Genomic DNA, 27,457 nt, shown 5'->3' on the forward strand with positions numbered 1-27,457 from the left:
GTGACTACTCGAGGTCCTTCTAGCCCTATAAGTCCATGATTTCATAACATAAGAAGATAAGAACATAAGAATGGCCATACTGGGTCAGACCAAAGGTCCACCCAGCCCAATATCCTGTCTACTGACAGTGGCCAATGCCAGGTCTCCCAGAGGGAGTGAACCTAACAGGTAATGATCTAGTGATCTCTCTCCTGCCATCCATCTCCACCCTCTGACAAACAGAGGCTAGGGACACCATTCCTTATCCATCCTGGCTAACAGCCATGAATGGACTTAACCTCCATGAATTTATCCAGTTCTCTTTTAAACCCTGTTATAGTCCTAGCCTTCACAACCTCCTCAGGCAAGGAGTTCCACAGATTGACTGTGCGCTGAGTGAAGAAGAACTTCCTTTTATTTGTTTTAAACCTGCTACCCATTAATTTCATTTGGTGGCCCCTAGTTCTTATATTATGGGAACAAGTAAATAACTTTTCCTTATTCACTTTCTCCACACCACTCATGATTTTATATACCTCTATCATACCCCCCTTAGTCTCCTCTTTTCCAAGCTGAAAAGTCCTAGCCTCTTTAATCTCTCCTCATATGGGACCCGTTCCAAACCCCTAATCATTTTAGTTGCCCTTCTCTAAACCTTTTCTAATGCCAGTATATCTTTTTTGAGATGAGGGGACCACATCTGTATGCAGTATTCAAGATGTGGGTGTACCATGGATTTATATAACGGCAGTAAAATATTCTTCGTCTTATTCTCTATCCCTTTTTTAATGATTCCTAAACATCCCGTTTGCTTTTTTGACTGCTGCTGCACACTGCGTGGATGTCTTTAGAGAATGATCCACGATGACTCCAAGATCTTTCTCCTGATTAGTTGTAGCTAAATTAGCGCCCATCATATTGTATGTATAGTTGGGGTTATTTTTTCCAACGTGCATTACTTTCATTTATCCACATTAAATTTCATTTGCCATTTTGTTGCCCAATCACTTAGTTTTGTGAGATCTTTTTGAAGTTCTTCACAGTCTGCTTTGATCTTAACTATCTTGAGCAGTTTAGTATTGTCTGCAAACTTTGCCACCTCACTGTTTACCCCTTTCTCCAGATCATTTATGAATAGGTTGAATAGGATTGGTCCTAGGACTGATCCTTGGGGAACACCACTAATTACCCCTCTCCATTCTGAAAATTTACCATTTATTCCGCCCCTTTTCAAATACATAACTTGTTAAAATTTCTATTTCTAAATCTCTTCTGAAAATACAATCCATAAATTATAACCATAATCTGTTTAAACCGAATGTTAAGATTTCTGTTGTATGTACAGTCTTCTTACATTTCCTTCTAATAACATGCAGCCAGTCAGGTAAGCGGAACAACTTTGAGTTAACTGAGTGTCATAGGATTAAACTGAAGACCTGTCATTCTCATCTCAGACTGGAACTATATATAAAAAAATGACACTCCAAAAGCATTTCCACAGTTCAGTTTAGTTTTCTTATCACCTTTGGCCTTTTATTGTATTCATTGGTAATCAAGCTCCTAGTAGCTGGGATGAAAGCCTCTCTTAACACTGAAGGGATATGAGATAGGTTCCTTGATTCAAAACTTGTAAGTAACCAGACAGTTGTCTGTTTTACTGCATTATTGAAGGAGGCTCTGTAAGGAAATGAATCAGTATGAGAAGTGCTGCTGCTATTGGGTTAGTTTTCAGAAATCTGAGTCCCTTCCATAACAGCAGCAATTTGCAGAGGAAGAAAACGTGAGAGATTTCAAAAGTATAAAGGCTAGGGAGTAAGTGCTTGGATGCACAGACTTCCTCTCCTCTGTGATTTACATTCAGTTATGTTGTCATTTAAAAAATAATTGAGGAGCTTTTTGATGTACTTTTATTGTCACTTTTCTGGGTGGATATCAGTATGTGTAGTGAGGCGGTGTGGTGCCCCACCACCCCGCCGAGGGACGAACCCCCCCCAGACACCAAAGTGGGCGGAGCCCATGGATCCTGCACCCGCCCCCCAGAGGTTAAGGCGCAGGACGGGAAGTAGAAAAGCCCAACCCCAGAGCTCAGTTGGGCAACAGCAGCTGGAGAGGCCAGATGCCCGTGGCCTGGCTCCAACTTGGGAGACCACGGCAAGCCGTGGTCGACCTGAGGACTGGCCGGACCAGCCAAGGCCTGACGCTGATCGACACCCAGAGGAGCAGCCGAGCCTACCCTGCACCAGCTACTCTGAGGAGCGGCCAAGTCTACCCCTCGCCAGCTACCCAGAGGAGCCCATGGTGGTGGAAACTCCTATGAGGGGCAGTCCGGAAGTAGCCCGGGGGCAGCCGACCCCAGTCTGGCTGCAGCACTGCCAGAGCCAATGTCAGTGTGTTGCGGCCAAGATCCCCACTGACACAGCAGCGGGTCTTTGACTGCTGCTAGGGCCCCAGGCTGGGACGCAGTGGAGTGGGTGGGCCTGTGTCCCCCTGCCACCCACCTCACGGGTGGCAGTCTCCCCCTCCCCCTGGTTGCTAAAGCCAGGGCCTGGGCCTATACTGAACTATTTGCTCAGCCCCTGCCTAAGGGCCTGAGGCCCTGACTGTTTCTTTGCTGCCCCGCCCTGACCCAGGGCCTGGGCTTATACCGAACTGCCCACTGGACCCAGCCTGAAGGTCTGGGCCATAGCCTGGGTATTCCCCAACCCAGCTGAGAGTGTAGGGTGGTGGTGTGGTGCCCCACCACCCCGCCGAGGGACGAGCCCCGGCTGAGTTCCCTTACAGCATGTTAATATTCACCAAAGTTCTTCATTTGTTTCCAAGAGTAATTTGTTTTATCCCTGACCTTATATGAGCAAAGACAAAGGAAGTCTATAACTCGTATTAGAGAGGGAAACACAGGCAGTACAACAGGTATTTTGCAGCATTAGAGAAAAAACAGCAGATTAACTCTGTCTGATGTAATGTAGCTACAGCTTCTCAAATTATGGATGGAAAAACATAGGCATTGGCTTGTTAATAGAGAAACATGCAGGTTTCACCTTGGACGTATACATATTATTTTTTCTCATGTTCAGGTACCGTCTCTCAAGCAAAGTAAAAGACATTCTCTTTATTTATGTTTTCCCTAAGAACATGACACAATGCCTAAAGGAAGGAATATGCTGTTTAAACGAACTTTCTCTCTTCACACCAATTCATGCAAATCCTGAATTCAAATCCTTCATCAGCCAAAAAGCTCTTCTGATCTGGAAGTAGAATGCTGTTAAGCAACTTTAACATTTTATAGTTAGAGCTAAGATGCCACCAATGCTGAATTAGTAGAATATAACAATCTACCCTCTAGCAGCTGGTTTACAGCTAGGAAAATTTGGCATTGCATAATGAACATAAAAGAATGGAAAACAATTAAGTACCCAATTACAGAGCTGGAGCAGGATACTAACTCCACTGGGCACTGATCATGTAAAAGAAAGCAACTGAAAAACAGGATATGAAAGCCCAAATACTACTGGGTCTTTATAGGCCTGAGCCCTACATGCAGAAATCCCTCATGGAGACTGGCTTTGTGTGTGTGTGTATGTTAACTATTTCTTTGGTGTTTCAATGCAACAGACTCGTATTTACATTTCTAAGTTATGCTCAGATATTTTACCAAATGAGCATTTGAAGAAGCTAAATTAGGTTTCTTTGGTCACATGATGTGGATATGCCATTTGATACAAAAACACTGGAAGAAGTTGTAATTCACAAGAAAGTTTTGTAAATATCACAGACTATAATGCAGTATTGAATTTATCAGCTCCCAAAAAAATCCCGCGCCACCAGTTGAAAAGATCAGCAGAGAATTCCCCTTGTGGAGGGGAACTCTCCACTGGAGTAATGCTGGTCAGAGTGCCAGAGCTGAGTCCTGTACCAGATGCCCCACCCATTTGTGCTATGAGGGGGCCCCTAAGGCAGGGAGATGGCAGGCTGGGACAGGCCAGGAGCAGGGTGAGGTGGAACACAGAGCTCCAATACTTCAAATCTCCACTGGTTTAACGTCTCTTAGGATCCTAACACGAGTGGTATAAGTTAGAGCAGCCTCTTGGGTGCTCTAAATAATGTCAAGGTCAGGCTGATGCTAAATCAGGGAGCAGTATGCTTCCCCTGCAGTGACCATAGCTTGGCTGCTGTAGAGAATTGCGCACCTAGGATCTAAACATTTCCAGAGCTTCAATACACATAGTAAGAACATAAGAACAGCCATACTGGGTCAGACCAAAGGTCCATCAAGCCCAGTATCCTGTCCTCTGACAGTGGCCAATGGCGGGTGCCCCAAAGGGAATGAACAGACAAGTGATCCATGCCCTGTCACCCAATCCCAGCTTCTGGCAAACAGAGGCTAGGGACACCATTTCTGCCCATCCTGGCTAATAGGTCCATCAATGACTATCTTCCATGAATCTATCTAGCTCCCTTTTGAACAACAGGTTATCTCAAGTGCTTATATACAAATGCACAAAGCCTTGGAAACAAGCAGGGAGAACTGGAGGTCCTGGTGATGTCAAGGAACTATGACGTGATTGGAATAACAGAGACTTGGTGGGATAACTCACATGACTGGAGTACAGTCATGGATGGTTATAAACTGTTCAGGAAGGACAGGCAGAGCAGAAAAGGTGGGGGAGTAGCACTGTATGTAAGGGAGCAGTATGACTGCTCAGAGCTCCAGTACGAAACTGTGGAAAAACCTGAGTGTCTCTGGATTAAGTTTAGAAGTGTGTGCAACAAGAGTGATGTAGTGGTGGGAGTCTGCTACAGACCACCGGACCAGGGGGATGAGGTAGATGAGGCTTTCTTCCGGCAACTCACAGAAGCTACTAGATCGCATGCCCTGATTCTCATGGGTGACTTTAATTTTCCTGATATCTGCTGGGAGAGCAATACAGCGGTGCATAGACAATCCAGGAAGTTTTTGGAAAGCGTAGGGGACAATTTCCTGGCGCAAGTGCTAGGGGAGCCAACTAGGGGGGGCGCTTTTCTTGACCTGCTGCTCACAAACCGGGTAGAATTAGTGGGGGAAGCAAAAGTGGATGGGAATCTGGGAGGCAGTGACCATGAGTTGGTTGAGTTCAGGATCCTGACGCAGGGAAGAAAGGTAAGCAGCAGGATACGGACCCTGGACTTCAGGAAAGCAGACTTCGACTCCCTCAGGGAACAGATGGCCAGGATCCCCTGGGGGACTAACATGAAGGGGAAGGGAGTCCAGGAGAGCTGGCTGTATTTCAAGGAATCCCTGTTGAGGTTACAGGGACAAACCATCCCGATGAGTCGAAAAAATAGTAAACATGGCAGGCGACCAGCTTGGCTTAATGGTGAAATCCTAGCGGATCTTAAACATAAAAAAGAAGCTTACAAGAAGTGGAAGGTTGGACATATGACCAGGGAAGAGTATAAAAATATTGCTCAGGCATGTAGGAAAGATATTAGGAGGGCCAAATCGCACCTGGAGCTGCAGCTAGCAAGAGATGTCAAGAGTAACAAGAAGGGTTTCTTCAGGTATGTTGGCAACAAGAAGAAAGCCAAGGAAAGTGTGGGCCCCTTACTGAATGAGGGAGGCAACCTCGTGACAGAGGATGTGGAAAAAGCTAATGTACTCAATGCTTTTTTTGCCTCTGTCTTCACTAACAAGGACAGCTCCCAGACTGCTGCGCTGGGCATCACAGAATGGGGAAGAGATGGCCAGCCCTCTGTGGAGATAGAGGTGGTTAGGGACTATTTAGAAAAGCTGGACGTGCACAAGTCCATGGGGCCGGACGAGTTGCATCCGAGAGTGCTGAAGGAATTGGCGGCTGTGATTGCAGAGCCCTTGGCCATTATCTTTGAAAACTCGTGGCGAACGGGGGAAGTCCCGGATGACTGGAAAAAGGCTAATGTAGTGCCAATCTTTAAAAAAGGGAAGGAGGAGGATCCTGGGAACTACAGGCCAGTCAGCCTCACCTCAGTCCCTGGAAAAATCATGGAGCAGGTCCTTAAAGAATCAATCCTGAAGCACTTACATGAGAGGAAAGTGATCAGGAACAGTCAGCATGGATTCACCAAGGGAAGGTCATGCCTGACTAATCTAATCACCTTTTATGATGAGATTACTGGTTCTGTGGATGAAGGGAAAGCAGTGGATGTATTGTTTCTTGACTTTAGCAAAGCTTTTGACACGGTCTCCCACAGTATTCTTGTCAGCAAGTTAAGGAAGTATGGGCTGGATGAATGCACTATAAGGTGGGTAGAAAGTTGGCTAGATTGTCAGGCTCAACGGGTAGTGATCAATGGCTCCATGTCTAGTTGGCAGCCGGTGTCAAGTGGAGTGCCCCAGGGGTCGGTCCTGGGGCCGGTTTTGTTCAATATCTTCATAAATGATCTGGAGGATGGTGTGGATTGCACTCTCAGCAAATTTGCGGATGATACTAAACTGGGAGGAGTGGTAGATACGCTGGAGGGGAGGGATAGGATACAGAAGGACCTAGACAAATTGGAGGATTGGGCCAAAAGAAATCTGATGAGGTTCAATAAGGATAAGTGCAGGGTCCTACACTTAGGATGGAAGAATCCAATGCACCGCTACAGACTAGGGACCGAATGGCTAGGCAGCAGTTCTGCGGAAAAGGACCTAGGGGTGACAGTGGACGAGAAGCTGGATATGAGTCAACAGTGTGCCCTTGTTGCCAAGACGGCCAATGGCATTTTGGGATGTATAAGTAGGGGCATAGCGAGCAGATCGAGGGACGTGATCGTTCCCCTCTATTCGACACTGGTGAGGCCTCATCTGGAGTACTGTGTCCAGTTTTGGGCCCCACACTACAAGAAGGATGTGGATAAATTGGAGAGAGTCCAGCGAAGGGCAACAAAAATGATTAGGGGTCTAGAGCACATGACTTATGAGGAGAGGCTGAGGGAGCTGGGATTGTTTAGTCTGCAGAAGAGAAGAATGAGGGGGGATTTGATAGCTGCTTTCAACTACCTGAAAGGGGGTTCCAAAGAGGATGGCTCTAGACTGTTCTCAATGGTAGCAGATGACAGAACGAGGGGTAATGGTCTCAAGTTGCAATGGGGGAGGTTTAGATTGGATATTAGGAAAAACTTTTTCACTAAGAGGGTGGTGAAACACTGGAATGCGTTACCTAGGGAGGTGGTAGAATCTCCTTCCTTAGAGGTTTTTAAGGTCAGGCTTGACAAAGCCCTGGCTGGGATGATTTAACTGGGAATTGGTCCTGCTTCGAGCAGGGGGTTGGACTAGATGACCTTCTGGGGTCCCTTCCAACCCTGATATTCTATGATTCTATGAACCCCGTTATAGTATTGGCCTTCACAACACCCTCTGGCAAGGAGTTCCAGAAGTTGACAGTGCGTTGCATGAAAAAATACTTTTTTGTGTTTGTTTTAAACCTGCTACCTATTAATTTCATTTGGTGGTTCCTTGTTCTTGTATTGTGAGAAGGAGTAAATAACACTTCCTTATTTACTTTCTCTATACCACTCATGATTTTATAGACCTCTATCATATGCCCCCTTAGTTGCCTCTTTTCCAAGCTGAAAGAGGCAACTTAGGGGGGATATGGTAGATCCACAATTTTCCTACTAGGCAGTGCCTTATAATCGAACAAAACAACACAGTCTTTCAAACATATACAAAAAGTGCTCTGATTACTGGGCAGCTCACGGTGTGAAGAACATAATTAACCTTGAAAACTCCTTTCCCACTAATCTTTTGAAAAATCTAAAAAATATGATGGTGGTTAGCACAGGCATTAATATGAAATTTAAGGCTAAATCTGCAACCCCCAACCTCCATTTGCCGGTGCCAATAAAATCTTTGCATCACATGTCACCATCATGTATTCTCTGTATGCCACATATTTTACAAAATAAAAGTATTTTAGAAATGGTTAGGAGAGTTTTAAATATTGTTATTAGTAATGTTTTTCATATCATATCACCTATAAAGATAGATGCTTTAGTATCATCTAACCCAAGAGGAATCAGAGGCAGATGAAAATTATAACAAATACCTCTTAATACTGTAACATTCGGAAACACCTTACAAATATTTAAAATAGCTGATCCATACAAAATAATGTCAAGATATTAAAGTTGAATATATTATGATCTTCTTGAGCTATTAAAAAAGCCTTATCCCTCTATAAGGGGGCATTCTGGGCTTTTAATGGTGTAAAGTTCCCTATTTCTAGCTCTCATAAAAAAAGGATTAGATAATAAATATATGACCATTGCAGGACTGAATGTCTTGGGTCTCATGTCAGGCTAATTTTGGGAGAGAAATTTTAATTTTTGGGGAAAACAGGAAACATTTCTCTTGCCAGCTGTTTGTTTGGTTTCTTTTGATGCCGGTAGCGTGAAGTCTATCTGAGGTTCAGTTATACATAGTTCCACTGGAGAAATATTAGTGGGCAGACTGCAGGTGAGGTGGTAAAAATGCATGTTAAGTATATTGTATTAAGTAGCTCTGCATTTTATCATATTAATAGCAATACAAATTATTTTATATCTATACAGATACAGACACACTTAGCCCATATCCATTTCTGGAAAGGAAGTAAAGAATTCTTTATTTACCAAAACTGCCAGGGAATTTAGGAATGCAAAATATAACTATCTCACCTAGAATTTGGCCAATATTCAATGATTACCATGGGATATTTAAAGACCAAAATTAGTCAGTTTCTTGGTTTTTTCATCTTATCTACGTACAGCAGCAGCACATTCTCCCATTACCACACCTGTGACGTTAGTACAATATTTTGCTTCTATCTGCAGTGTCAGCCACAATGGTACCTATTTATTTGGAAGAAGAGTATCACCTACTGAATTACCAGCAGCATCCAGTACCTTGGCTATCAGATTGGTACGGCTGCAGGTATTATGTGTCTGCTACTATACTTTGAAAATTCCAGTTATAACAATGATGTGTTTGAAAACATACATAAAATACCATGAAAAAAGATAACATTAGAATTATAGGCAACAGCAATTCATTAAAAAGTAATTCTGAAAACCTCCAGCATACAAATGTGCATACAAATGTAATTTTATCTGTGTATGTGGCATGTTTAAAAACAAATGTAAGTATTGTAGAACTGAGATTAAAAAGTGATTGAAAGAATGGTTTTTGAAATAACGGTATTACATTAACTTTTCAAAGCAGTTTTTGTCACTAACTATTGTATTGAGAAAACCCAATTATAATGACACAAGTGCTGCTCTGCTTAAGATTGTATCAGCTTTTCAATTACAATCTCTTGTTTTCATGGCTATGTAACTCAGAAGTACAAATGTGTTCTGGATTGAATTTTAGGTCAGGGATTCTACATTTTACAAAATGGCAACCCAAAACCTGTTTGCTATTACAAATTACATACTATGAAAGTATAATACAATTTGAAATTATTATGATGCACACATTTTTTACTTCCCCCCCACCCCACCGTGTTGAATAGTGTCATCTGAACCTCATAGGATCAATCTCTTATAATTTAAAAACATCTGATTTTAAACAGGATTTTGCAGATCATTAGTCTATGTACATTGTGCATACCAGACCAGTGCACTCTGACAAAATACACAATAATGAAAAAGTTTTGAAATATGAATTTGCATGATAAACTCTCAATGGCTTTTTCTGGTCAAAAATGCCCGTTAAAAATATATTCTAGTTACAATGTACAAAATTCTGCTGTTGAGGAAAACTCTTGTAAAAGCTAATGGAAATTTTGCTCTAGTAAGGATTAAATGATTTGGTCCACTGTCAGATAATCTACATTTTAAAAATCAGTGCGTAGCTATATACATGATAGAAATCTTAGATTTATTGTTTCATCACACATAATACTGGTGAGTATTTTTATTTTTTGTACCATGCTAACATCTGCTCATGCTGGCATACTGTCCTCAGTTCCATCAGCCCTATGAACCGAGCTAGTGAAAGGGACTTGGGTCTATGCACAATGTCACATACAATGGCCTAAATACTAGACTCAAGCTTGAGCAGCACTGTGAAGGTTCCCCAAGCCATTCAGTGGGAGCTGCATGTGTTCAACACCATTACAAAGTATATCACAGCTTTAGGCACCCAATTTGGACATTTTTTCCCTTTTCTCTCTCTGTTTCAGTTTTCCCACATGTAAAATTGAGTGGGGGTGTGTGTGTGTGTGTGTAAGATAATATTTCCTTCACTCACTGGTATATTGTGAATTTTCACTAGTTAATGTTTCTAAAGCACTTTGAAATCACTGGATGAAAGACGTCATGTTAATAAAATATATGCATTTATTTATGCATTATTATTAATCTTACTTTGCTTCCAGTGCCAATGCAATGATGCCTGCAGCCATAGGTGCAGAGGCTGAGGTTCCAGTATGACTGTCTGTACAACGCTGCCTCAGGTCGGTGGTGATCTGGAAGAAATTGAATGTGTGAAATTTAGAACACAACTGCAGAAATCAGAACAGGTTTCTATTGCTTACGTGAGTCAAATGCAGGTGAACAGAATTTTCTTCTTTGATAGGGATGAATACACTGATTTGAAACTTTTCTATTCTACTCACAGGTTGAAGGTATTTGTGAACTTGGAGAAAAGTTCACTCTATTCTATAGTAGTGAACAGGTATGTTAGTCTCAGTTTTTCATGGGAGATTTGGAAATCTTTCCTAAAGATTTGGAAATTAGAAAAATACACATTCCAAAAGTAGGTTAAAATTCCACCCTCATATTACTTTGCATTTATATAGCACTTTCCATCCAAGAACCACACAATGCTTTACAAACATTAACATAATTAAATCTCTCAGCATTCTTGTGATGCAGGTAAGTATCATTATCCCAATTTTACAGGTGAGGAAACTGAGGTGTGGAGGGGTTAACCATTTTTCCTCAGGTCACATAGGGAATGTATGGCAGAGCTAGGAACAGAATACACATCTGCCGACTCCAACTGCTGTGTTCTAACCACAGCACCAGGCTTTCTCCTTTAAGCAACAATTCATCTGAAAATAACCCATAGTTGCACTCAACACCCCACACTGGAACCCATCAAACAACTTAAATGTATGGAAGGGCCACCCTGAAAGAAATCTTTCCTGAACTTCCTCTTCTGGCCTTCAAACAACCTCCCAACCTCATCAAGCTCATCATCAAAAGCAAGCTCCCCACAGACCAGGACACACCAATTCAAAGCAGCACCAAACCCTGCCACAACAGATGCAAAACCTGCAGACATATCTCCAATGCTACAATGATCAACATCCCCTATACACCTTTCACAACACATGCCTATCACAACATGTGATGTATCTCATCCAGTGCACTAAATGCCCCAATAACAACTACATGGATGAAACCAGACAATCACTACACTCTCCAGTGAACTCACCCAGAAACATGATAAAACACAAAAATACCATATCACCCATGTGTGAACACTTTTCACAAAGCAATGACTCCATATCTGACCTATCAGTCCTCATCCTGCACAGCAGTTTTAAAAGACGAGCCTGGGAGCTTAAATTCATAGCTTTGCTAGACCTTAAAAATCATGGTCTGAATAAAAACACTGGTTTTAGGGGTTATTACAACAATCACTAACCCCTCTTTTTGTCCTATGACTACCGGGGTGTTAATGGGCCACTTCACCTCGAATGATCCCTTAGAATATGGGGTAAACTATCTGTTCAAAACCACGTTGTATTTAGCTGTGACACTCAGAGTACCTTTCCCAGACCTTGGGAAGAGCTCTGTATTGCTCGAAAGCTTCTCTCTCTAACCATCAGAAGCTGGTCCAATAAAAGTTATTACCCCACCTCTCTGAAAATCCTGGCAGGCTCAAAGAAACTGCCTCAGTCATGTTGAAGAAGTTTTTATCTGTCAGATTAACCAACTTCATAAGTTGTTTACAGTCTTATATTGTAATATATTGCTTACAGAAAACTCATTTTAAAATATGGCCTAAGTAGATAAAGCTCCAAAAGCCATAATGAGCATTTCCAGCTAAACAGACAAAACAGAATCTTGCATTTAACAATAGAACACAAGTATCTCAGAAAGAAGTGTGATTCTAGGAAGATAAATGTATTTCTACAAAGTTTTAAATCACACGTAAAGATGTTTCAACCTAGTTATCCCAGTTCAGGGGATTAGCACAGCGCTACAAACATGTTTCTAGATCACTAATTCAAATCTAGCTTGTGTCATTAGAAACAGAAAGTCTTTATTTTCTACAATTCTTCAAAAGGACATGTGCAATGAGTGGGTGGTGTCGGAGTAGCTCCTTGTGAACAAGGGCCTATGTCACAAAAACCACTAGATAGGTTAAAAACTGGACTGGCTACGGAGAGAAAAATACTTTCCTAACTTTTTAGGTGGCTCTTTAGGTTAAGTCATTAATGGGGCAGCGTGTGGGTAGTGGGGAGAAGCTTGCAGTTTTGCTGCAGGTAGTGCACCTCTTCCCTGACTGTACAAAGCTCTTGGTCTCCCAGGCTCTCCACTCAGCAGCTTTCACTAGCATTATATTTTACATATAAGACCACGAGAGAAGACTGAGAGAAAAACAAAGCATGGAAATAAACACAAATAAGGCTTACAAAAGAATACAAAGATACCTGGATAGCTTTAACCTGGTAGCCAGCTGAATTATGCATTGCCAAAAAGTCACATATCACATGAGCAGATGAGAAAGCATTTATTAGAAATGGATGGTAGTCTGGTGTCATTAATGTGTGTGTGTGTGTGTGTGTGTGTGTGTGTGTGTGTGTGTGTGTGTGTGTGTGTGTGTGTGTATATATATATATACTTTTGTTCAGAAGAGCAGAAGTTAACACAGAATCAATGAGGTGACATGGCATAGGCATCAGGTGAACTCACTCAGAGACAATGTTCAAAGATGGGGAAAAAACTGACTAAGGCGTTTAGAAAATCATATTTCTAAACTACTTGATCTGCCAAAGGCCAGTCTACCTCTCATCTTCAAAATCTCCAAAGTCTGAAAGAACCATTTTGGTTTATTTCTGAATTCTTGATAAATCATTTTATTCTGTCCATGACCTGTAAAAATCTTTAAATAAAATTTTCAGACTCTCATTTAACAATTGTGCATCAATTTAGCGAATGGATATTTAGAGTATCAATGAAGCACTAAGTGGGTGTACTAGTTTATATTGTAAAAGGGGTGCCGAAAACCACCCTGTATTTCCCACACCCTGGTGTAAATTGATTTTGTACTGTAACTAATCTCTAATACAATGACATACTTTCCATTATATACTTCAAAAGGGAGTAGGCGAAGGGAAACTTAAAGGGCCAAATTTACAGCACGAGGAGCCAGAAGCCCTGTGTCAACTTGTGTGAATGCAAATCAGGTAGAGTATTTGCAGGTGAAATCTAAATGGCCAAGGAGCACACAACTACGTACACAAATTAAGTTCTGTGGGCTTCCTCAGGCACCTCTTTCTGAAAATTCGGCCCCCAAAGAGTGGAAAAAATAAAGCAGAATGAATAGCACATGCTCATTCTCTCTCACACAGTGGCCAGCAGAACTACTGCACCCTGCGAAAGAGTAGCGCAGTCACTGAACTCTCTCTGCACTCCAAGAAGCACTGGGTTTGCTTGCAGCACAATGATACCTTCAGGAGCTCATGCAGGGGAAAGTCTCTTCCTCATCTCCCCTGACAAGGGTTTTGCCTTAAAAGACACCATTTAGCCCTCTACATTGAAAGCCTATTGTCGGATGTTATCTACATATCTATCTATTAGGAGAAAGAGTGGTGAGTGTTTTTGAGGCTACATCTACACTACAAGCTAGGAGTGTGATTCCCAGTTTGTGCAGAAATACTCATGCTCATTGATCTAGCAAGCTAAAAATAGTAGTGTAGCTGTGGTGGAACGGCAGTATGGCACCGTGCTAGCCACCCTGAGTACAAACCCATCTGAATCATATAGGTACATTCTTGGAGCTGCAAGCCCGTGCCGCCCACTGTCACTGCCCATGTTATCATGGTAGAAAGCTAACATAAGTACATCCATGAGAGCTGGGAATCACAGCCCTAGCTCATAGTGTAGATGTAGCCTTAGTTTTATGTGTGCAGTACCCTTGAATAGCAAGTGCAATAAAGCCATTACACTCTTCTGCTGCATTGTTCGTCCCATGTCCTAGCAGACATTGTACAATCCCTTATCTCTCTCTTTCACTCAGCAAATATTGCAGCAGAAAATGTGTAACGAAAGCTCCCTAAGTGGAAATCCTATCTGAGCCATTTCAAAGGGAAGTTATTGATAACAGCTGAGATGTTTAGATGTAAATTACAGGAGAGATCTAAGGCATGTTTCTCAGTATTAAGGGTGCACTGTCAGAGAAGCCTTGTGTCTATCTTTAGAAACAAAGAGACAGGACCACCAACAAGCAGTCAAGCTTCAAGAAGAAAAATTATGTTCGAGATTCCAAGACCACACAAGGGCAACATCATTAATCATAATACAAGGAGATGAGGCCTGCCAGGGACATGAAGTTGACATTAGTGTATGAAAGCTGTCATTCTATTTAATAGTGTGAGTGGACGTGGGCACCAACTTTGGACCCTTTACCTAAAGTACAATGCACTCACAGGTTTTAGTTATCATTGTAACAACTGCTGATCTAAGGAAACAGTGATAAGCCTAAATTCAGGCTATGTAATATTTTATAATGCACTGTGTTACAATCATCCCATCTTTCCTCCAACAACAGAAGAAAACAACTGGATTTGACCGAAAGCAATTACATACTGGCTGGTAAAGATATAGTTTAATTAACATGAAATTAACAACTTAGAACACCATGACAAAGGTCCGTTTTAAGGTATCATTATCATCACAGTATATTTTCTCCTTTACTATATATGAGAGTCAGCTGGTTTTCAGACTATGTGCAGTTTTATAAAAGAAAGACCCAGATACCTACTGTAACGGTTTGGTACAAGTGACTTACTCTGAAGATTTAAAGAAGTGTCATTTCTGTACAGTTATTATTCAGGTTGTGTTATCAATCTTCCCTTAGTTACAGCTGTAGGGAAAGTTAGTTATTCAGGTCAAAAATAGTATTTTCCTTTGCAGAGAACATTATCACTTCTCCCATCCTAAGACTCTTATTTCCAGATATTTCATAATTCATGTCTTGAGCCTTTAGCTGTGGTTGAAACACTTTTTACCTGTTGATGTAATTCCTACGGGTATGTCACCTTGAACCGACTTGTCTTCTAAAATGAGAAGTGTTTAACGAAAATCTGTAGTTGCCAATTCTCCCCCTAACATGGTGTCATGTGATCCCAAACTTTCCATTGAAGGTGCCATGTTGTATTATATCTGCTCTACAACAGCAGTTGAACAGGGGGAGTTTTTTTAATAACTGACAAGAGATGCTATTGATGAGCATGGAATTAATTTTTAAAAGGAACAATGGTGTATACCATAGATTGTAAATTTCATAAGTGAGTGGGGGATTTTCATGCATAACTCACCAGTATTGTTAACAGAAAATAGTTGAGTAAATCCACAGTACACTGATAGTATTGTTATGATTTATTTGTGTAGTGCCTTTGCTAAGATAAAGGCCATACTAACATATAGAGCTAGATTGTGCCCTTAAATACAGCCTATTCCAAGAGGTGGTGCAGAGACGCAGGGCTCTAGGGGCAATACATAGAAGCATTTCTGCTGGGGGGAAGGGGGGGAAGGTAGGGAGGGGGGCACAATGCCTTCTGGAGCTCTTCAGTAACACTGAGGTTAGAAGGGGAGGAATTTGCTACACTTAAGTGTCCTAGGCATATTTCATGTCACTTCTACGGCGATTCTTAGAGTCTCACACTCAGCACGTGCTTCAAATGATAATTGTTTTAAAGGAGTACATTTTTCAACTGGCCTGTGCTTGGCTTCCTCTTACATGTGTCCCAAACTGTGGCTTTATATACCTGTGCCTGCACTTTGCAGCTGCTCTTGCAAACATCTGATAACAATTCTAGCACTGAACTATTTAAAAGGAATACGTACATACTCTTTGCATCTGGAAAAGGCAGGTGTACTTTGTGCATGCACAGTGGGAGTCAAGAGTTGAAAATCCAGTCCAAAATATGCAACAGAGATTTTTGACAGGTGCAGTACAATATAGGAATAACTAATATGTATTCTTGGCCTCATCCTTAATGCAGTCTTAGTGCAGGACATTAATGTCAGTGGGAGTTTTGACAGTGTAAGAACTGCTGTCTAGAACTGTACAAGCCAGATTCTTGTGTCACTTACTTCAATGTAAATATAAATTCCATATCTTCATCACAGTAAATGAGATCAGAGACTTGCCTATGTTACTAAAGCAACTATGATTATACTAGATTGAAAAAGAACAATTCCAGCACATGGCATGTTTGTGAGGATGACAAAAACATGTCAATGGGAAAAAATGTGTGGTTATCTACAAAGAATATTTTCTTAGGACAAGATGAAACCAGGAGATATCTGTAACCAGCTTTAACATACCCCCTCTCTCCACTCACCATACTACTGAGTGCCTTTTTAGAATACCCGGTACCACTAGCATTTTTGCTTTTATGGGGACTGTTTACTTGTCCAACTCAGAAGGTGCCACTAATACAAATTGGATAGGAATACAGCATAATCAGCACAAACCAATATGCTGATTTGACTGAGATTGTACAAATACAAAGCAGAATTAAGCAGGGACAGGAGTTCGAACAATCTAACACTATAAAGCATATGAGACAGAAGAACAATGTGCTGTCACTTAGCTATATTTCTTTATTACTATATTGTTCAAAACTCATAATATACTGGGGGGCTCGACTCTATCCTCAGTTACAATGAAATAAATGAAGAGTATCGGCATTTAAATCGGCTATCCTAATGTAAATCCTGTGTGAGATCAGAATCAGGCACTAGGATATTTATGGTGGATTTTTATGGTGGATTGTATTTTATAACATATTTTCTCCTTTCTTAAAAGCAAGAATCTCATACACACAGTACAGCAAGCTAAACTATCACATCCAATTAGACTGACCTATAGGAAAGTCACTAATCCTAAGAAAGCTGCTGCTGCTATTCCACATGAGGAAGCCATCAAGCCCTTTCTATCTAATTTCCTTTTGTGGGTGGGTGTGAAGTATAGTCCTCAGGACAGGATTAAATTTAATTTATCTAAATATTTTAATCTTTATTTTTCCGATCATTATTTGCTATTTATATTTATACAGCACCACCAATGCCCTTATCAGTTTGTGGAAAAGAATGAAGATGATGTCTCTGTCTCAAAGGACTGATCATCTAAGCAGGAAACATAAAAACTAAGGATGGGAGACGTGAGGCAGCAAAAAGCCGTATAATTTCATAATGAAATTGAATTTGCATCATCTTAGTGCCAGGATTTTTTGGCTTTGTATAGCAGTTCGCTATGTTTTCTGGTGATGATTTTCACTTGTGTGTATTAGTCAAAACATCTCTGCTGGGGACATTAGAGTTAATAGGTCTTTTGGAAAAGGTGTGTTATAGTGAGCAAGTTAGAGGAGAGGCGATATTAATATTATCCTTATCCTTAACCCTATATTGATGGCTTACTACAGATGTGAGAGAGAGAGAAAGATGGGGGAGAGGGTCATCATTCTGCGTGTGTGCTCAGAGGACACTGATTGATAGGTTACAGCTGTTACTTGTAACTCTTAAATTCTTTCAGTTAAAGGGTTGGTTCTGCAAATTCACCTCATCTCTCTTTAGAGCTGACCTTAGAGTAATATAAGAACTAACACAAATGTTGTCCAAAGGAAGGTGACTGGTTTGTATACAATACTGGGGGAGAAGGCTATTTCCTGCACTCAGTGAACAATGTTTTTCTTTGTTATTGGAAGTATTGCTTGAGGTGTCAGCTACCAGCAGTAAGACATCCTGAGGAGAGGTTTTGGACCTCAGGAGTCAACTGGTAATACAGTGCAACACAGAAGAAGAGGAAAGGGTCTTTGATGGAATATTTAGGGCCTGATTCTCGACTGTGTGAAATCAGTGGAGTTACACCGGTATAAACCTGATATAACTCAGTGGAGAATCAGACCCCTACAGTGTGGCCATCAAGCGAACAGATGGTGGTTTGAATAAGAGTAGTCAGGATCTGAACTGGGCCATGATAAGCAGAGAATCGAGTGAGTACAGTAATCTCCTATGGCAGCTGGCACTGCACATGCCTTAACTGATTAACATGTATGCAGCTGGATCAGCCCACGTTGATTGGATCACTGGAGATACCAGCTGCTGGACCCAATTCTCAGAACTAATGAGCACTCACAGAACTCATTGACTTCAACTAAAAGGTGCATTTCTTCATCTCCACTGAAAAGCATTCTAAGTTAAGAAAGATGGAACTTTTGAAAATGTAGGCCTTAATATGTTTGCCATATAAGCCTCTATATAAAATGGGTGTCAGATTTCCCTAATTCACCAGGATAACGTACGGCTAAATTTAAGTTTGCAAAACACTTTGGGATCTTTGGAAGTAGGACAATATATGAGTGCAAAGTATTATCATTATTAGAAATATAATAATGCAATAAATTTTAAAAGCTATGTAGGATTAAATATCTGTAGACTAAACAACATTTTCTTTAACCTTATTCTCATGATTCAACTCACAAGTAAATTTACAATAATGGAAATGTGATAATACCAAAAATGTGTGGAGGTAATTTTGGGTCAAAAGTGAGGAACATCTCAGAAGTAAGCAATATAAATGTCCTGATGTAATGAGATTGTAGAAGTGTAAACACAGGGAGTAAGACTTACCTAAAAGAATGGAAGAAATGATTGAGAAAACGATGATTGAAGAAGAATGGGAGGATTGCACAAGATGTAACAACAAGTCAGGCTGGAGAAAGAATTTAAACAGAAAAACATGAATGATACTGGGAACAGTTTAAGAATGTTTTACTAGATGACCCTAAAGTCACAATTCCACAATCAAGAAAGAAGGTTACGCTGGTTAAAAAACCAGCCTGACTAAGAGGGGAAATGAAAGCATTACATATATAATATAAAACAAATGTATAAAAGGGAAGTTGATAGCAACGAATATAAATTAGAAGTTAGAAATTTGACAAGGGAAGTAAAAGGACACAAGTGGAAATTTATAGTCAGGCTATAGATTCTATAGCAAGGAGAAGAAGAAGGAGTACTTTAAGTGTATCAGGAACAAAAGCAACCCTAAAAATGGTGTTGATCCATTACTAGATGGAAATGGCAGAATTACAAATAATACCACAGAAAAGGCAGAAGCATCCAATAAATATCTCTGTATTTGGGAAAAAGACAGAAGAAGCATTCACGTCATTCGATGACAAAATACTTTCCATTCCAACAGTAACTAAAGAGGATGTTCTGCAGCAGCTACTTAAATTAGACATCTTTAAATCACCATGTATGGATAACTTGCATCAAAGTGTTTTACAAGAGCTGGCCAAGGAGCTTGCTGGACTGTTAAGAGGGCTGTTAAAGTTGATTTTCAATAATCTTCAAACACACTGAGAAAGTTCCAGAGGACTAGAAGAAAGCTAATGTTGTATCAATATTTTAAAAGGATAAACTGGATGACTTTATTAAATAGATTAAAACTTCCTAACTGATATCTCAAAATGTAATAGTAAATGGGGAATCATCACTAAACGGGTATGTTTCTAATGGGGTCCCACAAGGATCAATTTTTGGACCTATACTATTAAATAGTTATCAATGATCTGGAAGAAAACATAAAATCATTACTTGATAAAGTTTGCAGATGACACAAAAATCGGGGAAGTGGAAATAATGAAGAGGACAGGACACTGACACAGAGTGATCTGTATTGCTTGGTAAACTGGGTGCAAGCAAACAATCTATGTTTTTATAGGCCAAAGGTAAGGCCATGCCTCTAGCAACAAATAACTTAGGTCATACTTACAGGATGGGGAACATTATCATGCAAAATAGTGATTCTGAAAAAGGCTTGACGTTCATGTTGGATAATCAGATGAATATGAGCTTAAATGAGCTGTGGCTAAAAAGGCTAATGAGATTCTTGGATATATATATATATGTGTCGCTAGCAGACCAGATGCCAGCTCATGCCAGAGTCCCAGGCCAATTCACTTGTGTATTAGTTTAGATCAAAGTAATTGTTAAATGTATACAAGTGTATTTGGTGTTTAAACTTCATGAAAACTAATGGGATGTTAGTTGCATTGTTTTCACTTATCTGTATCCTGTTATAATGTAGTAGCAAATATTTACATTGTGTGTACCCCTTTAACTAAATAATCCATCAAACAAGAAGAGACCTTGTGGAATGCAAATGAAGAACTCTAACAGAAAAGTTCTAATTTCAAAGCAAATAGTCATTGTACATGATGATTGGAGGTCAAAGACTCTAATTGCATCCCTCACTTTCTGTCATCAAAGGAAAAACCTTCACGGGCAGTGACCCTGTCTGCTAATTTTCTGTGAGAAGAAGCTATAAGAATGGATTTAATGAAAGATCCTTCATCTCTGGACTGTTTGGATTCTAACAAGGCAGAATGACTGAACGAGAAGATGGAGATCCAGAGTTATTCTGGGTAGCCCTGAGAGACTTTTGGGAAATTGGCAGATTACTACCTTTCTGCTACCATTTGGAATTATAGACGGTGACTCAACTGTACATATATTTTACCTTTTTTAACCTCTCAATAACTCTCATTTCCTTTTCTTAGCTAATAAATCTTTAGTGGGTTTACTATAGAATTGGATGCCAGCATTATCTTTGGTGTAAGATCTGCAGTACCATTTGATCTGGGGTAAGTCTGGTCTCCTGGGACTGGGAGAAGCCTAAATGTGACGTGATCTTTGGTGTAAGTGACCATTTATCACTAAGTCTGGTTTGTCTGTGTGGCAGGACAGATTGGAGCAGCTAAGGGACTGTCTGTGACTCCATGGTAGGACTGGTATAGTGATCCAGGAGTTCACAGTTGGTACTGTCTTGGTGACACACCAGCCTGGGGTATCTTTCCCGTTTTCTGACAGTCTGCCCTGGGGTAGGCACTCACAGTTGTGAGCCACCCCAGAGAGCATGACAGTATAAATAGGAGAATATCAAGTGAGAACAGGGAGGTTATATTAATCTATATATCTGGTACCATGTGTCGTGACTGCTCTTGGAATACTGCGTCCAGTTCTGGTGTCCACACATCAAGTAGGATGTTGAAAAATGGGAGAAGGTTCAGAGAGGAGCTCATTCTATTTAGCTTTATCAAAGAGAGTTAAGGTGTGACTTGATCATAGTCCATAAGTACCTACACAAAGAACAGAAATTTGATAATAGAGAGCTCTTCAATCTGGCAGACAAAGGTATAACAAGATCCAACAGCTGGAAGTTGAAGCTAGACAAATCCAGACTAGAAATAAGACTCCATTTTTTAACAGGGAGGGTAATTATTAACAACTTGGACTGGAAGCAGGAATTATTTCAGGGAAGTCCTGTTGTATGAGTCATGCAAGAGCATTGACTAGATGATCACAATGATTCCTTCTGCACTTAAAATTCATGAATCTATTAATTTTATTGAACTTTGAAAAAAAAAAGTTAGCAAAGGTCTTTGAAAGGACCATATGGGAAATTTGATCACAGGAGTGAGTATTGCTAGAAAATGGAATGACTTCTTTGCTTTATTATCTATTGGGGAGAACAAGGAGAGATGCCAAAAACAGAGATAAAGTTTTTGTGGCGAGAAGCCAAGTGTCAGGATTCCTTCCCCACTCTGAACTCTAGGGTACAGATGTGAGGACCCGCATGAAAGACCCGCTAAGCTTATTCTTACCAGCTTAGGTTAAAAACTTCCCCAAGGTACAAACTTTGCCTTGTCCTTGAACAGTATGCTGCCACCACCAAGCGTTTTAAACAAAGAACAGGGAAAGAGCCCACTTGGACACGTCTTCCCCGCAAAATATCCCCCTAAGCCCTACACCCCCTTTCCTGAGGAAGGCTTGATAATAATCCTCACCAATTTGTAGAGGTGAACACAGACGCAAACCCTTGGATCTTAAGAACAATGAAAAATCAATCAGGTTCTTAAAGGAAGAATTTTAATTAAAGAAAAGGTAAAAGAATCACCTCTGTAAAATCAGGATGGAAAATACTTTATAGAGTATTCAGATTCAAAACACAGAGGATCCCCCTCTGGGCAAAACCTTAAAGTTACAGAAAACAGGAATAAACCTCCCTCTTAACACAGGGAAAATGCACATAAAACAAAAGATAAACTAATCCGCCTTGCCTGGCTTACCTATACTGGTTGCAATATTGGAGACTTGGATTAGGATGGGCTGGAAAAGATGGATTTCTGTCTGGCCTCTCTCAGTCCCAAGAGAGAACAAAAAACATAAACAAAGAGCACAAACAAAAGCCTCCCCCCTCCCTCACCCCCCCCCGCCCACGGAAGATTTGAAAGTATCTTGTTCCCTTATTGGTCCTTTGGGTCAGGTGCCAGCCAGATTAGCTGAGCTTCTTAACCCTTTACAGGTAACAGGATGTTGCCTCTGGCCAGGAGGGATTTTATAGCACTGTATACAGAAAGGTGGTTACCCTTGCCTTTATAATTTATGACACCAAGAAAGAACAGAAAAATTACTGGAACGAAGAGTTACCTCAGAACAAGTTTGTTTTTTTTTAAAATTAGATCATCTGAAAATAGGGAAGATTCCAGGAAGGGATGGCCGGCATCCCAGAATCTTGAAAGACACAGCAGACGGTATTTAAATACAAAAAAAAAAAAAAGCTAGAGCAGGAATTTTTAACTCCTCATTAGCAATAAGAAAAGAACTGGAAATAAGGTATCATGAAACCCATGCTTAAGGAGGGAGCAAGGAAAGATTCTAGAAAGTATAAGTTATATTCAGTATTAGAAAAGCACCTTGTGATTTTTTATTATGAAGAGCACAGTGAACAGGTGTAGACTGGTCAACGATAAGTCAGAAGGAAGGCTGTGCTTAATGAATCTGATAATATCTTTGAGGGAGTGACAATAAGGGTTTAAGAAGAGTAAGGGGCAAAACAGAAGTTGACAGTCTATCTGGACTTCAGGAAGCCTCTCCAATTAAAAAATAAAGACCAGTAATGATGGCAACAATAGTGAAATCTCCAGTGGAATAAAAAAACAGCCCCGGTCAAAAATTAATTGAAAACAGCCATAGTCTGGGAAGGAATGAGATGGCAAAGAGCACAGGACAGATAACCATTGAACCTAATTTTACTTACTGTTTCTCAGTTACCAGGAATAGGCAGCAATATGAATGATGACTAAGGGAGAACGAATACAAAAAACGAAGGAAGCTGAGTCCCAGTAAATCTGAAATAAATGGGGATGTGGGTTGGAAAATGGCTTCTGTAACTTCACGTTTTAAAATGAAAAATAATGTGGACTGAATAAAAAATACCAAAAGGAGATTTGCTCTGAGGTCTGGTGATATGCTACAAAGTGTTGGTCAGGAAAATAATCTTTATGGATGACAGCAGAGAGACTCTGCTCAGAGTTTGGAAGCAGTTAGGAAAGCAGAAAAAACGTAGGACACATAGTGGAAGTGAAAGGAGAAATCAGTCTCTGTCACAAGGGTTAGTAAGACCATACCTGATGTATTGTGTAGAATTATGGATGTCAGAATACAAGGAGGCTGAAGGAGCTACACACAGTGGCAGAAATTTACATTCAAATTCTTGATCTAAAACTTGTATACAAATATATACCATATTGACCAAGGGGGACATTTTTTCAAACAAGCCCACATGTAGACACAAAGACCTAATAGTCATTTTGCCCTCCCCTAAAAATCATTATAGAAAATACAAAACCACATACAATTAAAATAGCATTACAAAAACAAACAAACCACATACTATTTTCTTGTCGTACGATTCCCCACTGCTGTAAGTCGTAGCTAGGGTGGATGCACATTCTTCCAGATACCAAGGTTTTTTTCCGCTTTCAGCTGTGCTGCTTATGGAAATAGTGTAGATGCTATTGGTGTAGCCATCGCAGGAGCAATGGTCCTTACTCCTTCCACCATTTCCAGACGCCCAAACAAAAATGGAACCTAACTTATTTCGTCCCTGTTTACAAACAATAGGAAAGATTTGATTAATGTTTTTTTCTTGGTAAGCATGTGGGCCCTTCCCCCGCCCCCCGCAAAAAAAAAAAAAAAGACAAAAGAGCTCATTGTGGAAGATTGTGAAGAAAAACCAGAGTTTAGCTGAGGTAAGAGCTAACCCTCCCAAATTCAAAACATGAGTGAGATGAATAAACACAACCTTAAAAACAAAAATTAAATTCAGATTCTATTTGTAGGTCTGGATCTATTCTGTCCAGCCTTACAAAGAGAAATGCAGAAGAGCCACAGAACGCATTAAATGTATCATACTGGATTTAAATAGTAAACAAACAAAAAAAAGAGCATGTTGTAGCTACAAACATTTGTTTATAAGGGTTCTCCTGAATGTCTCATTCTGGAATTACCAAGTGACGCCATGTACTCTTTGAGTAATATCAAGTACCATGAACCACACTGGAGCAGTTGCACAAATATTATAAATTGTAAATGTAAAACACTTTGTTAAAACAAAAATGGACAGGCAAGGATTGCTTTGTTAATATATTAGCATTAAGCACCGACAGCCCCGATTCAGTAGTCTAATTGAAGTTAGGCACATGCTTAAGTAAATTGCTGAATGAGGACCTAAAACAGATATACATATTAAGAAAATTTAATAAGTGAGTCTAAATAAATATAGTGGGAGTGAAAATGAATCCATAATTATTTTGGTGTTGGTGTTGATGTAAAGGGTGAAGATGATCAACATGCTGCATGCCTGTTGTCTAGCAGGGAACTGTGGTTTTCCATATTCCAGGCACTTCATGCAGATAAACAGGTTAACATATGAGGTTCCCATAATTTACATAATCTAAATACATCCATTGACTATTAGCAAACACTATGATATGAATTAGGATAGAGATTTTAATCAAAAGAGTAAACACGTCTTTAATTAGTTCTGCAAAATGACATCATTTTATTATTTATTAATCCTTTTGAGGGCAAAGGAAAAAGCCCATTGGTTACAATTAAGTTAATAGTCTAATTTATATCTTACAGTATTTGTTTGCAGCACATCATGCAATATATGGTTTGTATAAGTGGTAGGTTCATTCCTATGTATGATGAACTAATGTTATGCCCCATGCTACTTCGCTTTCTGTGATCATGAATAAATTACTAGTACATATGTTTTGTTTTGGTTTTTTTTTATAAATAGAGTGGATTTGTGCGCTGCAATTGACATAAAGACAGCTGTTGGATATCTACCAGGACAATCTTAAACAATTAGCAATTCAAAGATTCATCTAATCCAGATGCACAGGGGGTTTTCATTAGTGCATTTTTTGCTGAGTGTAATAGAGCCTACATCAATGTAAGAAAAAAAATCCCACAGTTCATGATTCTGGTAGATATATGTGCTTGAATTCACAAACATTGATGAGTTTCACTTTGTGAGTTTAATAAAAGTTCACTACCTGTAGAGATTCTTCTCCTCAGCACAATAACTTAAATATCAAATTCTCCTTGCTAGTGTTTACATAAGGTTATGCCTTTAAAATGCAATTTTTCATTAAAAAAACATTTCAAACAGAGGAAAAAATATCCCAGGGCGCCAAGTTAAATGTACTATGAAATCCACATGCTCCTGACAAGACCAGTCCAGCCAGCCAGGAAGTATAACTATTTCAATTTTTTTTCTTTCTTTGGCTGATCTTAGCTGCTCCAGTGATAAAAAAGTACATTACAATATTCTTGTTTAAAAGGCTGGAGCAGTTCTAGACTTTTTGCAGGGCTTCAATTCAAGCAACTAATACCACAGCATCTGATTTTGACATTATTTTCATACACACACACAAATGGTAGTACTAGCAACATCATGCTGGGCAAACTTTGTGGTTGCTCTTATCAAGTACACCCATGCCCAAGCAGACCACTCATATAACAGTGCTGCTCCTGCACAGGGAAAGTTCAGTTCATTGTGTTCCCCGCTTCATCATCTCTCAGTCTTTATATCTGGATTAGAGCAGTAGACTCTGGTTCTGTTCCTCTCTTCCAGGTCTCATCCCTCCCTGTGTGAACCCAAGAAAGAGCAACATCACCTTGCTGTTTTGTGTTCTGCTTTTTCACAACCCTTTTACCTTTTAGGGCATGACCCAAAGCTGAGAGAAGTCAATGGCAGTCTTTCCAATGACTTCCATGGGCTTTAGATCAGACCTATGAACTATTGCTTGTCTTCTTCATTCTGTTCATCCATCCTCTGGTCACCTCTCTCCCTAACTTTGTTCTTGCTCCCTCTCCCCTTTCCTGAAATACTGACTGAGGGAAAAGTAGTTTTTGCTTGAGAATACCTGCAAGTTTGAGGCAGGTTGATAACATTGAAAGCGTCCATCTACTGCCTCAACTCACTCCATCATGCCCATGGATTTGAGATTCAGGAGCTTCTTTAGGATTGGGAGGGGACTAGAAGATCATGCCAAAGAGCGGCTGTTCTTTCCTTTTTACTATGCTCCTGGCTGATTTCTGCTGATTACATTAGCCTCTTACAACTGGTACCCTCTTTCTTCCAGGGCTGAGCTACCTCACTCTCCTCCTCTAAATCCCTCCTCAGCCTTCACTTTTGACTAGTTTGTCACTGCCAGTTTTCACTCCAGAGTGATGTCTACACTCCTGTCTGGCTCTACAATATTCTTATCAAACGAACAAAAAGCAAAAGAAAAGAACTCCTCTCTCTCTCCACACACACACACACACACACACACACCCCAGAACAAGCAGTGTATGCAATACAAAATTGGGTTTTCAATAAAAACTGATGGCTTTTGCAAAAATTTTCATTTTTCATTAAACCCTCCCTCCCCAAACCCCTCAAAACAAAAGTTTTTGCATTTTGGTCAAAAAATGAAATATATCAATTTGCATATATCGCTGCAGTGCCTCAGGAGAGTTATCGTTCAAATGCCTCACACCCCCATTCTTCCCTACAGGTCACACTCCCCAGCTGGACTTCATCTCCCATGTAGCACCCCAGGGACTATCATGATACACCGCCTCCACTTACTAAGAGGTGAGGCCATGGTCTGCCTTGGGAGATGTTGTCCGATAAGGGAGCCCATGAGGAGAATGAGAATGTGAGGCACCCAAACTACAACTCCCATCAGGCACCACAATAGCATTTTGGAATCTAACTGTTTCCATTTTCTGTTTTTCTTCAGAAAGTCAAACATGACTTTGTTTCCATTTTTGTAGAAATTATTCACAGGAAAAAAATATTTTTTCTGGTCAGTTCAAATGGCTGCATTTGGCTAATTTGGGC

At 40.3% G+C, this 27,457-nt stretch overlaps 1 protein-coding gene across 4 annotated transcripts in view; it reads right to left on the minus strand.

The window, feature by feature from the left end:
* Positions 1-27,457, minus strand: part of PCSK5 (proprotein convertase subtilisin/kexin type 5) — a 303,081-nt gene that overhangs the window by 127,602 nt on the left and 148,022 nt on the right. For all 4 annotated transcript variants that reach the window (XM_074953227.1, XM_074953228.1, XM_074953229.1 and 1 more), the window contains exons 8-9: positions 23,948-24,160; positions 10,327-10,427 (exon numbers count right to left, since the gene is read on the minus strand). In XM_074953227.1, the coding sequence (XP_074809328.1) occupies positions 10,327-10,427; positions 23,948-24,160 (314 nt within the window). The remainder of the gene's footprint in view (positions 1-10,326; positions 10,428-23,947; positions 24,161-27,457) is intronic.

Source organism: Natator depressus, chromosome 5 (genome assembly GCF_965152275.1).
Source record: "Natator depressus isolate rNatDep1 chromosome 5, rNatDep2.hap1, whole genome shotgun sequence".
Taxonomy (NCBI): domain Eukaryota; kingdom Metazoa; phylum Chordata; order Testudines; family Cheloniidae; genus Natator; species Natator depressus.